The 15,000-nt window shown below is 35.1% G+C and overlaps 1 protein-coding gene across 1 annotated transcript in view; it reads right to left on the bottom strand.

The window, feature by feature from the left end:
- Positions 1-15,000, bottom strand: part of LOC133656302 (heparan sulfate glucosamine 3-O-sulfotransferase 3B1-like) — a 30,136-nt gene that overhangs the window by 1,774 nt on the left and 13,362 nt on the right. Inside the window, exon 2 of the mRNA XM_062057319.1 lies at positions 1-2,305. This exon is cut by the window's left edge and continues 1,774 nt beyond it. Coding sequence (XP_061913303.1) covers positions 1,687-2,305 — 619 coding nt within the window. The 3' untranslated portion in view covers positions 1-1,686. The remainder of the gene's footprint in view (positions 2,306-15,000) is intronic.

Below are 15,000 nucleotides of genomic sequence, written 5' to 3'. Positions count from 1 at the left end.
AGGTGTACGGCTGCGAAAATAGAGAGAAAAAGTGTTAAATTAGATGAAAAACTGAGTTAGCTTGCCGGCATGCTATTGTTTGCGTGCTAACAGTTAACAAGTATCACATACCAAGTTATATGACTCTGGTGTAAACGGCTGCAAAACTAGCTCCAAAAGTTAGCTTGCTAACATGCTGACATTAGCATGCTAACGGTAGCATGTTAACAGATATAACTTGGTATGTGACAAGCTGTGACTCAAAGGTTTATGGCTGCGAAAATACAGGAAAAATTATACTTTTGATGAAAAACTTAGCATGCTCAAGTTAGCTTGCCAGCATGCTATCGTTTGCGTGCTAACAGTTGACAAACGTCACATACCAAGTTATAGGACTGTGGTGTAAACTGTTGTAAAATGTTAGCATGCTAAAGATAGCATGCTAACAGATAGCTTGTGTCACATACCAAGTTATATGACGCTAAGGTGTATGGCTGAGAAAAATAGAGAAAAAAGTGTAAAATTAGATGAAATTGTTTGCATGCTAACAAATGTCGCATACCAAGTTATATGACTCCGGTGTAAACAGTTGCAAAACTCGCTCAAAACGCTAACATGCTAATATTAGCATGTTAGCAAGCTAACGGTAGCATGCTAACATATGGTTTGTGTCATATACCAAGTTATATGACTCTGGTGTAAATGGTTGTCAAACTCGCTCAAAACGCTAGCATGCTAATATTAGCATGTTATCAAGCTAACGGTAGCATGCTAACATTTGGCTTGTGTCATACCAAGTTATATGACTCTGGTGTAAACGGTTGCCAAACTCGCTCAAAAAGTTAGCATGCTAATATTAACATGTTAAGAAGCTAACGGTAGCATGCTAACATATGGCTTGTGTCACATACCAAGTTATATGACTCTGGTGTAAACGGTTGCCAAACTCGCTCAAAACGCTAGCATGCTAATATTAGCATGTTAGCAAGCTAACGGTAGCATGCTAACATCTGGCTTGTGTCACATACGAAGTTATGACACAAAGGTGTATGGCTGAGAAAATAAGTAAAATTAGATGAAATCGTTTGCATGCTAACAGTTAAACGTCACATACCAAGTTATATGACTGGTGTAAATGGTTGCAAAACTCGCTCAAAAAGTTAGCATTGTAATATTAGCATGTTAGCAAGCTAACGGTAGCATTCTAACATATGGCTTGTGTCATATACCAAGTTACATGACTCTGGTGTAAACGGTTGCAAAACTGGCTCAAAAAGTTAGCATGCTAATATTAGCATGCTAACAGATAGCTTGTGTCACGTACCAAGTTATACGCCTCTAAGGTGTCTGGCTGGGGAAATTAAGAGTAAAAAAGTGTCAAATCAGCATAAGTGACCTCGAGCTGTTGTGTAGCTACCTTGGCCTTCTACTGGGAGACAAAAGCGTAAAACCCGATTGGCTGCCGACTCAGCGTTATGGACGTGAGGAATGTCAATTAAAAGAACAAGAAAAAGGTGAGCCGGACGTGGTGAAGGAACACGGTTAGGCAGCTTAGTGAATTAATTGCTGGGAAATAAAAATAAATTATTATAAAATAGATTTCTGTACATTTACATACATATATATGTATATATATATATATGTCCACTTCTCATTACAGGATCTACAAATAATAATAATAATAATAATAATAATAATAATAATAAATCAGTCCCAGCCAAAGTTGTGTGCGGTCATCTGGTAGAACTTCATGTTAAAGGGTCTGTAGAAGTCCCGGAGCCTTTGCACCACCTCGGGCCGGATGTCCGGGTGCGTGCGGCCTTTGGTCTTCCCCAGGCAGTGGGGCTTGCTGCTGCCCTCGGCCTTCTTGAGGCAGGGGAAGCCCTTGGTCTGGTTGAAGTAGAAGTGTTTGTCCGTGATGATGCGCTTCAGGCCCAGGAAGTCCTGCACGCGGCCCAGCTCTCCGGCCGGGTCGCTGATGAGCCGCTCGCCGCTCACGAAGAGGATCTGGCGGGCGGGGAAGTACTGCAGCCAGTTGTCCAGGTGCTTGGCGTAGACCCCGATCTGGACGGCGCTCCACGATGTGTCGATGAGGCCCGTGGTACGGTTCTTGAAGGTCAGGCTCTGGAAGGAGGGGATGTCGGGTTTCTTGGACAGAGTCTGGGTGTAGTCCGAGATGGCCCGGGTGACCGGGTCCCGCACCACCACGATCAGCTTGGTGGCCCGGGACATGGCCGCGATCCGGGCCGGAGCCTCTTTGGTCACAAAGTAGCTGGGGGTCTTCTCCATGGTGATCTGGCCCTCCAGGGTCTTGGGCATCAGGTCCCTGGTGGGGGGGCAGAAGAAGTTGTGTGATAAACCGGAGGGTAATATATTTTATTTCACAGATAACATTCCTGTGATTATAATCCCTCAGATATCAAAGCTGGGCAGGACATTATAAAAAAATAAATGAATAAATAAATAAATAAATGAATAAATAAAAAATAAAAATAAATAAAAATAAAAAAATGAAAAAAGATATCAAAGCAGGAAGGAAATGTCAACACAAACATGGAAAACACTCAAACTATGTCAACAAAATAGTCAAATCACATTGAACACTTAACTATAAGCTCTTAAAATTAAGTAATATGTAAGAAAAATACTTAATAAAGTCTAAGAAAATAGTGTGAAAATGTACACAGGGAAACTATTTTCTGCAGGTTTAGTGGCATGAAGTGATGGCTGTGCTCTAAAGGGTGAGCACGGCTAAGGTCTTGCATCACTCCCACTCACAGTTACCAGAGAGTGAGAGAGTGCAACTTTTCCATATTTTATTATTGTGTGAATTTCCAAACATTCACACACATATGGTTTTTCTTCTCCGGATTTTGGCGCGCTCTACCTTCCGCATTTTTTCGCCCGATTCAAAGCGTTCCAACTTCAAATTGTTCTGCCTATTCGGGAATCGCAGGTTTTCCCTTGACTATTTACCAGATTTCCCAGAATTCCAAGTTTTCCGGCTCATTTTTCCCCATTCAAAATGAGTTGGCCATTTTTCTTCCACCATTCCCACATTTTCCCACCTATTCAAAGCATTCCACCTTCAACATATTCCACTCATCCTGGAAATTCAAACTACACTTTTTCCAAGTTAAAAAAAAATCCAGGATTTCCCAGAATTCCAAATTTTCCGGGACATTTTTCCCCATTCAAAATGAGTTGGCCATTTTTCTTCCACCATTCCCACATTTTTCCACCTTCAAAATATTCCACTCATCCTGGAAATTCAAACTACACTTTTTCCAAGTTAAAAAAAATCCAGGATTTCCCAGAATTTCAAGTTTTCCGGGACATTTTTCCCCATTCAAAATGAGTTGACCATTTTTCTTCCACCATTCCCACATTTTTCCACCTATTCAAACCATTCCACCTTCAACATATTCCACTCATCCTGGAAATTCAAACTACACTTTTTTCAAGTTAAAAAAAAACCCAGGATTTTCCAGAATTCCTGGTTTTCCAAAGCCCTCTTTCCACCCTTTTTTCTACCACATTTTCAACCCACTTTAACTGTTCCACCGTCAAAACATTTCTCTTAATCAGGACAAACAACAAATTTGTTTTTTGAACTGGAAAATTTCCCGGTTTTCCTGAAATTCCTGGAATTCCTTAATACTCTCCATTCAACATGTTACTACTTCAGCATTTCTCCACCAATTTAAACAATTCCAACACCAATCATTTCAAGTCAAGTCTTATCACATTTTTCTAACAATTCCCTATTTTCCTGAAATTCCCAGATTTCCCTGAAATTCCCATTGAAAAGAATGGGACATTTTTCAAAGTTCCACAATCCCCACATTTTTCATCCGATTCAACCCGTTCCAACTTCAAAATATTCAGCCCGTTCAAACTTGTGTGCTCTAATTCAACAATTTCAAAAAGTTCCCGCATTTCCCAGTTTTCAGGGACATTTCAAAATTAATTGGCCATTTTTCAAACTTCCACAATTCCCACATTTTTCATCCGATTCAACCCGTTCCAACTTCAAAATATTCAGCCCGTTCAAACTCGTGTGCTCTGCTTCAACAATTTCAAAAAGTTCCTGAATTTTCAAAAATTCCCAGTTTTCAGGGACATTTCAAAATCAATTGGCCATTTTTCAAACTTCCACAATTCCCACATTTTTCATCCGATTAAACCTGTTCCAACTTCAAAATATTCAGCCCGTTCAAACTTGTGTGCTCTAATTCAACAATTTCAAAAAGTTCCTGCATTTCCCAGAATTCCCAGTTTTCAGGGACACTTCAAAATCAATTGGCCATTTTTCAAACTTCCACAATTCCCACATTTTTCATCCGATTCAACCCGTTCCAACTTCAAAATATTCAGCCCGTTCAAACTTGTGTGCTCTGCTTCAACAATTTCAAAAAGTTCCCGCATTTCCCAGAATTCCCAGTTTTCAGAAACACTTCAAAATCAATTGGCCATTTTTCAAACTTCCACAATTCCCACATTTTTCATCCGATTAAACCCGTTCCAACTTCAAAATATTCAGCCCGTTCAAACTTGTGTGCTCTGCTTCAACAATTTCAAAAAGTTCCCGTATTTCCCAGAATTCCCAGTTTTCAGGGACACTTCAAAATCAATTGGCCATTTTTCAAACTTCCACAATTCCCACATTTTTCATCCGATTCAACCCGTTCCAACTTCAAAATATTCAGCCCGTTCAAACTTGTGTGCTCTGCTTCAACAATTTCCAAAAGTTCCCGCATTTCCCAGAATTCCCAGTTTTCAGGGACACTTCAAAATCAATTGGCCATTTTTCAAACTTCCACAATTCCCACATTTTTCAACCTATTCAAAGCATTCCAACATCAACACATTACACTCATCCTGGACATTCAAACTAACACTTTCCCAAGTTCCAAACCAAATCCCGGGTTTCCTGGAAATTCAAACTCTTCAACATTCAAAGCATTCCAACATTCAAACTATTCTTCCATTCATACTACATTCTATTAGCATTTCACTTCAACTTCAGCATTCTCATCTCGTTATGGATGACGATGCATATTGATATCGTTTTATGGCCCCGCCCTTCTAACTTTTCATCCATGAGGATTCAAGAACCCCTTCCTGCTTGACGGCGCTCATGGCTCATTCATGAAAGGAGAAGATTTGCCGACCCAAGCGTCCAACATCCCTTCAAAGTGACAAAAAAGAAAATTCCCCAAGAATAGCCCCCCCCCTGCCCACCCCCCCACTTGTAAAAAGTCTTCACCTCTGACTTTTGCAGAAGTGGCGTAGAAAGGAGAGGAGGCGGAGCTTCTTGAGAAGAAACAATGTCTATTCTCCTCCTTTTTGATTTATGAGCTGATGCTGGTCAAAGACGCTGTCAGCGAGCCTTTCAGAGCGCCCTCATTGTGCCGCCGCCCAAAGGGGCAGCGAGCCGCTTCAAGGGGGCGGCGGGGGTCCGCACAAGAGGTGCTTGGGGAGGACAGAGCCTTTGGAGGGCGCTTGAGTGGAACGTGTCGCCTCCAAAACACCCCCAACTTCCGTTTTTTTTTTTTTTTTTTTACTTTTTTGAGAAAAAATGTAATAAAATAAAATATATATTTGTCAAATAAAATATAATTTTTAAGAATTATTTCAAAGGAAAATAAACGAAAAAGAGAAATTGTATAAATAGATTTTATTTAGATTTTTTGCGAATAAAAGGCATATTTAGCCAGTTAATTTTTTTTTTTACTTTTCAAGGAAAAAATAAAAATAGAATAAAAATAATATATATTTGTCAAATAAAATATCATTCCGAGCATTACTTAAAAAAAAAAACTAAAGCTAAATTGTACAAATATATATTTTATTTTGATTTTTTGCGAATAAAAGGCATATTTATCAAGTGAAATGTTGTTTTTTTACTTTTAAAGTAAAAAATTTAAATTAAATAAAAATAAAATACATATTTGTCCAATAAAGTAACTTTAAGGATAATTTTAAATAAAAAAGATAAATTGTATAAATATATACTTGAAGTAAAACATTTAAATACAATCTAAAAAAATAAAATACATATTTGTCCAATAAAATATAATTTTAAGCATTATTTCAAGGAAAAAAAACAAAAAAGATAAATTGTATAAATATATATTTTATTTTGATTTTTTCGAATAAAATACTTATTTATCCAGTGAAATTTTGTTTTTTTACTTTAAGGAAAAAATAAATAGAATAAAAATAAAATATATTTTTGTCAAATAAAATGTAATTTTAAGCATTTAAAAAAAAAAAAAAAAAAAAGATAAATTGTATAAATATATTTTAGATTTTTTGCAAATAAAAGACATTTAGCCAGTGAAATGTTTTTTTAACTTTAAGTAAAAAATAAAAATAAAATAAAGTAATAAAAATTTAAATTAAAATTAAAATACATATTTGTCAAATAAAATATAATTTTAAGCATAATTTTAAAGAAAAAACCCTAAAAAGTTCAATTGTATAAATATATATTTTATTTTGATTTTTTGCAAATAAGACATTTATCCAGTGAAATGTTGTTTTTTTTAACTTGTCAAGTAAAAAATTTAAATAAAATTAAAATAAAATACATACTTGTCCAATAAAATATAATTTCAAGCATAATTTTAAAGAAAATGTTTTTTTAAAGATAAATTGTATAAATATATACTTTATTTAGATGTTTTGCGAGTAAGACATGTATCCAGTGAAATGTTTTTTTTTTTTTTACTTTTTTAAGAATATAAGATACCCAGGCTATATGGAGCTAATACAATATCAGCACAAGAGGTCCTTGGGGAGGACCGAGCCTTTGGAGGGACGTGTCCGCCTCCAAAACACCCCCAACTTCCGAAAACAAGACAAAAAAGTCAGAGTGAGAAGACACAAAAGGGGTGTGGTCACATGACAGGAAGTGGGTTATTTCTGTCGCGCCAAAAAGGCCACTTTTGATGTTTGCTACAAAAGCTTATTTGAATGTCAAATGAAGGAGGAGGTTTACTGTATTTGAATAAAAGCAAATTAGTGGTGCGCCTCTAAAAGGAAGGCGGCTATTTTTGTTTTGTTGCTCCAAGACCTCGCTTCACCACAAAAAGTCCAATCACGATTAAAGCTCAGGTGGCGTAGATTTTAACGTTTGTCACCTATTCTGTCCTCTGATGGCTCCGATATAAAGTGCATAATAATAATAATAATAATGAAAATAATAATAATAATAGTGAAAATAATAATAATAACAATAATAATAATAATGAAAATAATAATGATAATATTGAAAATAATAATAATAATAATAATAAATGATAATAATGTAAATAATAATAATAATAATGAAAATAATAATATTAATAATAATAAATGATAATAATGTAAATAATAATAATAATAATTAAAATATAATAATGAAAATAATAATAATAACTAGACAAGGCAATTCCTGAAGGAATTGTGTGTGAATGTTCCAATGCTGAAGTTGAAGTGAAATGCTGACAGGATGTAGTATGAATGTAAGAATAGTTTGATTGTTGGAATGGTTTAAATGTTAAAGAGTTAGAATTTCCAGGAAAACCGGAATTAGGTTTGGAATTTGGGAAAGTGTTAGTTTGAATGTCCAGGATGAGTGGAATGTGTTGATGTTGGAAAGCTTTGAATAGGTGGAAAAATGTGGGAATTGTGGAAGTTTGAAAAATGACCAATTCATTTTGAATGGGAAAAATGTCCCGGAAAACTGGGAATTCTTGGAAAACTATTAAGGAATTCCTGGAATTTTCAAAAAACAACTTTGTGTTTTGTTCTGAGTAAGAGGAATGTTTTCACTGTGAAACGGTTGAAATGAGTTAAAAAATGTCAAAGGAGTAGTCGCCAGACAAAAAAGGTAAAAAAAAAAAAAGATTTGGGAAAAAAAGGGAAATCTGGGAATTCCTCAAAAAAAATGTAACTTTGATTGTCCAGGATGAGTGAAATATGTTGAAGGTGGAATGGTTTGAATAGGTGGAAAAATGTGGGAATTGTGGAAGTTTTAAAAATGACCAATTCATTTTGAATGGGGAAAAATGTCCCGGAAAACCTGGAATTCTGGGAAATCTGGGAATTTTTTTGAATTGGTCAAAAGAAAGCCTGCGATTCCTGAATAGGCTGAACAGTTTGAAGTTGGAACGGTTCAAATCGGATGGAAAATGTGGAAGGTAGAGCGCGCCAAAATCTGGAGAGGAAGAAAAACCATATGTGTGTGAATGTTTTGGAACATTCACACAACTAGATGAGGTGTGAATGCTGAAGTTGAAGTGAAATGCTGACAGAATGTAGTATGAACGGAAGATTACTTTCAATGTTGGAATGGTTTAAAAGTTAAAAAGTTTGAATTTCCAGGAAAACCAGAAAACCTTAGAAAAGTGTTAAGTTTGAATGTCCAGGATGAGTGGAATGTGTTGATGTTGGAAAGCTTTGAATAGGTGGGAAAATGTGCAAATGGTGGAAGTTTGAAAAAATGACCAATTCATTTTGAATTGGAAAAATGTCCCGGAAAACCTGGAATTCTTGGAAATTTTGGAATTGGTCAAAAGAAAGCCTGCGATTCCCGAATAGACTGGACAGTTTGAAGTTGGAACGGTTTGAAATGTGGGAGGAGTAGTCGCCAGAAAAAAGGGTGGAAATTGGGCTTTGGAAAACCAGGAATTCTGGAGAATCCTGGATTTTTTTTTTAACTTGGAAAAAGTGTAGTTTGAATTACCAGGATGAGTGGAATGTGTTGAAGGTGGAATGGTTTGAATAGGTGGAAAAATGTGGGGATTGTGCTACTTGGAAAAATTTACCATTCGGACAAAATGTCCCAATTGGAACTTCCTGGAAATTTGGGAATTTTGGGAAAAGTGGGATTTTTTTTTTTAAACAATTAAGCGCATGAATGTCCTGAATGAGTTGAAATGGTTGGTGTTGAAAATGTTCAAATGGGTGGAGAAATGTTGAAGTAGTAACATGTTGAATTGATGGAATTCCCGGAATTTCGGGAAAACCGGGAATTTTTCCAGTTTAAAAAGCAAATGTGTTATTTGTCCTGATTAAGAGGAATGATTTGACGGTGGAACGGTTGAAGTGGGTCGGAAAATGTGGTAGAAGTAGTCGCCAGAAAAAAGTGTGGAAATAAGGCTTTGGAAAACCAGGAATTCTGGAAAATCCTGGATTTTTTTTTTTAACTTGGGAAAAGTGTAGTTTAAATTACCAGGATGAGTGGAATGTGTGGAAGGTGGAATGGTTTGAATAGGTGGGAAAATGTGGGAATTGTGCAACTTGGAAAAATGTACCAATCGAACAAAATGTCCCAATGGGAACTTCCTGGAAATTTGGGAATTTTGGGAAAAGTGAGATTTAAAAAAAAAAAAAAAATTAAGCGCATGAATGTCCTGAATGAGTTGAAATGGTTGGTGTTGAAAATGTTCAAATGGGTGGAGAAATGTTGAAGTAGTAACATGTTGAATTGACGGAATTCCTGGAAAACCAGGAATTTTTCCAGTTTAAAAAGCAAATTTGTTATTTGTCCTGATTAAGAGGAATGTTTTGACGGTGGAACGGTTGAAGTGGGTCGAAAAATGTGGTAGAAGTAGTCACCATAAAAAAGTGTGGAAATAAGGCTTTGGAAAACCAGGAATTCTGGAAAATCCTGGATTTTTTTTTAACTTGGAAAAAGTGTAGTTTGAATTACCAGGATGAGTGGAATGTGTTGAAGGTGGAATGGTTTGAATAGGTGGGAAAATGTGGGAATTGTGCAACTTGGAAAAATGTATTATTCGGACAAAATGTCCCGATGGGAACTTCCTGGAAATTTGGGAATTTGGGGAAAAGTGGGATTTTTTTTTTTTTAAACAATTAAGCGCATGAATGTCCTGAATGAGTTGAAATGGTTGGTGTTGAAAATGTTCGAATGGGTGGAGAAATGTTGAAGTAGTAACATGTTGAATTGACGTAATTCCTGGAATTTCGGGAAAACCGGGAATTTTTCCAGGTTAAAAAGCAAATTTGTTATTTGTCCTGATTAAGAGGAATGATTTGACGGTGGAACGGTTGAAGTGGGTCGAAAAATGTGGTAGAAGTAGTCGCCAGAAAAAAGGGTGGAAATAAGGCTTTGGAAAACCAGGAATTCTTGAAAATCCTGGAATTTTTTTTTAACTTGGAAAAAGTGTAGTTTAAATTACCAGGATGAGTGGAATGTGTTGAAGGTGGAATGATTTGAATAGGTGGAAAAATGTGGGAATTGTGCAACTTGGAAAAATGTCCCATTCATTTCAATGGGAACTTCCTGGAAATTTGGGAAAAGCTGGATTTGTTTGAAAAGGATTAAACACACGAATGTTGTGAATGAATTGAAATGGTTGGTGTTGAAAATGTTCAAATGGGTGGAGAAATGTTGAAGTATTAACATGTTGAATTGAGAAATGGTATTATGGAATTCCTGGAATTTCGGTAAAACCGGGTATTTGTCCAGGTGAAAAAACAACTTTGTTTTCTATCCTGATTAAGAGGAATGTTTTGACGGGGGAATTTCCAGAATTCCTTTTTTTTTTGTCGACTACTCCTTCCACATTTTCCAACCCACTTCAACCGTTCCACTGTCAAATTATTCCTCCTAACCAGTTCAAAAAACAACGTTTTTTTAACTGGAAAATTTCCTGGTTTTCCCGAAATTCCCGGAATTCCGTAATACCATTTCTCATTTAAAAATGTTACTACTTCAACATTTCTCAACCGATTTGAAAAATTTCAACACTAACCATTTAAACTCATTCACAACATTCAAGTATTATAACATTTTCCAAAAAATTCCTGATTTTCCCAAAATTCCCAAATTTCCATGAAATTCCCATTGAAATGAATGGGACATTTTTCAAAGTTCCACAATTCCCAAATTGTTTTATCCGATTCCAACCATTCCAACTTCAAAATATTCAGCCTGGTGTGGTGTGCTCTCTTTCAACAATTTTAAAAAGTTCCCCGATTTCCAAGAATTCCCAATTTTCAGGGAAATTTTCCCCATTCAAAATGAATTGTCCATTTTTCAAACTTCCACAATTCCCACATTTTTCAACCTATTCAAACCATTCCACCTTCAACACATTCCACTCATCCTGGAAATTCAAAGTATAATTTTTCCAAGTTCAAAAAAATTCCAGGAATTCCCTTTTTTTCCAAACCCTTTTTTGACCCTTTTTTCTGGCGACTACTCCTTCCACATTTTCCAACCCACTTCAACCGTTTTACTGTCCAAACATTCCTCTTAATCAGGACAAAAAAAGTTGTTTTTTTAACTGGAAAATTTCCTGGCTTTACCGAAATTCCCAGAATTCCGTAATACCATTTCTCATTTAAAAATGTTACTACTTCAACATTTCTCGACCGATTTGAAAAATTTCAACACCAACCATTTCAACTCATTCAGAACATTCAAGTCTTTTGACATTTCTCCAAATTTTCAAAATTCCCAAATATCCATGAAATTAATGGGACATTTTTCAAAGTTTCACAATTCGCACATTTATCTGCTGTGCTCTCCTTCAACAATTTTAAAAATTTCCTGGATTTTCAAGAATTCCCAGTTTCCAGGGACATTTTCCCCATTCAAAATGAATTTGTGCATTTTTCAAACTTCTACCATTTCCACATTTTTCAACATATTCAAACCATTCCACCTTCAACATATTCCACTCATTCTGCACATTAAAATTATCATTTTTCCAAGTTCAAAAAAATTCCAGGAATTTCCAGGATTCCCCTTTTTCTGTCGACTACTCCTTCCACATTTTTCAACCCACAGACAAATAATTCCTCTTAATCAGGACAAAAAAAATGTTTTTTTAACTGGAAAAATTCCCAGTTTTCCCAAAATTCCTGGAGTTCCTTAATACCATTTCTCAATTAAAAAAATTTTACTACTTCAACATTTCTCGACCGATTTGAAAAATTCCAACACCAACCATTCCAACTCATTCTGAGTATTCAAGTCTTTTAACATTTTTCCAAATTTTCAAATTCCCAAATTTCCATGAAACTCCCATTGAAATTAATGGGACGTTTTTCAAAGTTCCACAATTTGCACATTCATCCGATTCAAACCGTTCCAACTTCAAAATATTCAGCCTGTTCAAAATTGTGTGCTGTCCAACATTTTTTTTAAATTCCCAGATTTCCAAGAATTACCAGTTTTCAGGGAAATTTTCCCCATCAAAAATTAATTGGCCATTTTTCAAACTTCCACAATTCCCAAATGTTTCAACTTATTCAAACCATTCCACCTTCAACATATCCCACTCATCCTGCACATTCAAACTTTAATTTTTCCAAATTCAAAAAAATTCCAGGAATTTCCAGAATTCCCCTTTTTCTGTCGACTACTCCTTCCACATTTTTCAACCCACAGACAAATAATTCCTCTTAATCAGGACAAAAAAAAATGAAGTTTTTTTTTTAACTGGAAAAATTCCCAGCTTTCCCGAAATTCCTGGAGTTCCTTAATACCATTTCTCAATACAAAAAATGTTACTACTTCAACATTTCTCGACCGATTTGAAAAATTCCAACACCAACCATTTCAACTCATTCTGAGTATTCAAGTCTTTTAACATGTTTCCACATTTTCAAAATTCCCAAATTTCCATGAAATTCCCATTGAAATTAATGGGCCATTTTTCAAAGTTTCACAATTTGCACATTCATCTGATTCAAACTGTTCCAACATCAGAATATTCAGCCTGTTCAAAATTGTGTGCTCTCCAACATTTTTTTTTAAATTCCCGGATTTCCAAGAATTACCAGTTTTCAGGTTAAAAATTAATTGGTCATTTTTCAAACTTCCACAATTCCCAAATGTTTCAACTTATTCAAACCATTCCACCTTCAACATATTCCACTCATCCTGCACATTCAAACTATCATTTTTCCAAGTTCAAAAAAATTCCAGGAATTTCCAGAATTCCCTTTTTTCTGTCGACTACTCCTTCCACATTTTTCAACCCAGACAAATCATTCCTCTTAATCAGGACAAAAAACGATTTTTTTTTTAACTGGAAAAATTCCCAGTTTTCCCGAAATTCCTGGAGTTCCGTGATACCATTTCTCAATTAAAAAAATGTTACTACTTCAACATTTCTCGACCGATTTGAAAAATTCCAACACCAACCATTTCAACTCATTCTGAGTATTCAAGTCTTTTTAAATTTTTCCAAATTTTCCAAATTCCCAAATTTCCATGAAACTCCCATTGAAATTAATGGGCCATTTTTCAAAGTTCCACAATTTGCACATTCATCCGATTCAAACCGTTCCAACATCAAAATATTCAGCCTGTTCAAAATTGTGTGCTCTAACATTTTTTTTAAATTCCCGGATTTCCAAGAATTCCCAGTTTTCAGGGACATTATCCCCATTCAAAATGAATTGGTAAATTTTTCAAACTTCCACCATTTCCACATTTTTCAACATATTCCACTCATCCTGCACATTCAAACTTACATTTTTCCAAGTTCAAAAAAATTCCAGGAATTTCCAGAATTACCAGTTTTCAGGTTAAAAATTAATTGGCCATTTTTCAAACTTCCACAATTCCCAAATTTTTCAACTTATTCAAACCATTCCACCTTCAACATATTCCACTCATCCTGCACATTCAAACTATCATTTTTCCAAGTTCAAAAAAATTCCAGGAATTTCCAGAATTCCCTTTTTTCTGTCGACTACTCCTTCCACATTTTTCAACCCAGACAAATCATTCCTCTTAATCAGGACAAAAAACGATTTTTTTTTTAACTGGAAAAATTCCCAGTTTTCCCGAAATTCCTGGAGTTCCTTAATACCATTTTTCAATAAAAAAATGTTACTACTTCAACATTTCTCGACCGATTTGAAAAATTCCAACGCCAACCATTTCAACACATTCAGAACATTCAAGTCTTTTAACATGTTTCCAAATTTTCAAAAATTCCCAAATTTCCATTAAATTCCCATTGAAACTAATGGGACATTTTTCAAAGTTTCACAATTTGCACATTCATCCGATTCAAACCGTTCCAACTTCAAAATATTCAGCCTGTTCAAAATTGTGTGCTCTCCAACATTTTTTTTTTAAATTCCCGGATTTCCAAGAATTACCAGTTTTCAGGTTAAAAATTAATTGGCCATTTTTCCAACTTCCATAATTCCCAAATGTTTCAACTTATTCAAACCATTCCACCTTCAACATATTCCACTCATCCTGCACATTCAAACTATCATTTTTCCAAGTTCAAAAAAATTCCAGGAATTTCCAGAATTCCCCTTTTTCTGTCGACTACTCCTTCCACATTTTTCAACCCACAGACAAATAATTCCTCTTAATCAGGACAAAAAAAAAATGAATTTTTTTTTTAACTGGAAAAATTCCCAGTTTTCCCGAAATTCCTGGAGTTCCTTAATACCATTTCTCAATAAAAAAAATTTTTACTACAACATTTCTCGACCGATTTGAAAAATTCCAATACCAACCATTTCAACTCATTCTGAGTATTCAAGTCTTTTAACATTTTTCCAAATTTTCAAAATTCCCAAATTTCCATGAAACTCCCATTGTTTTTCAAAAGTTCCACAATTTGCACATTCATCCGATTCAAACCGTTCCAACTTCAAAATATTCAGCCTGTTCAAAATTGTGTGCTGTCCAACATTTTTTTTTAAATTCCCGGATTTCCAAGAATTACCAGTTTTCAGGGAAATTTTCCCCATCAAAAATTAATTGGCCATTTTTCAAACTTCCACAATTCCCAAATGTTTCAACGTATTCAAACCATTCCACCTTCAACATATTCCACTCATCCTGCACATTAAAACTATCATTTTTCCAAGTTCAAAAAAATTCCAGGAATTTCCAGAATTACCCTTTTTCTGTCAACTACTCCTTCCACATTTTTCAACCCACAGACAAATAATTCCTCTTAATCAGGACAAAAAAAAAATGAAGTTTTTTTTTTAACTGGAAAAATTCCCAGTTTTCCCGAA

Source organism: Entelurus aequoreus, linkage group LG08, assembly GCF_033978785.1.
Source record: "Entelurus aequoreus isolate RoL-2023_Sb linkage group LG08, RoL_Eaeq_v1.1, whole genome shotgun sequence".
Lineage (NCBI taxonomy): Eukaryota > Metazoa > Chordata > Actinopteri > Syngnathiformes > Syngnathidae > Entelurus > Entelurus aequoreus.
Note: the sequence above shows the minus strand (reverse complement) of the source record. Positions and strands in the feature narration are given on the sequence as shown.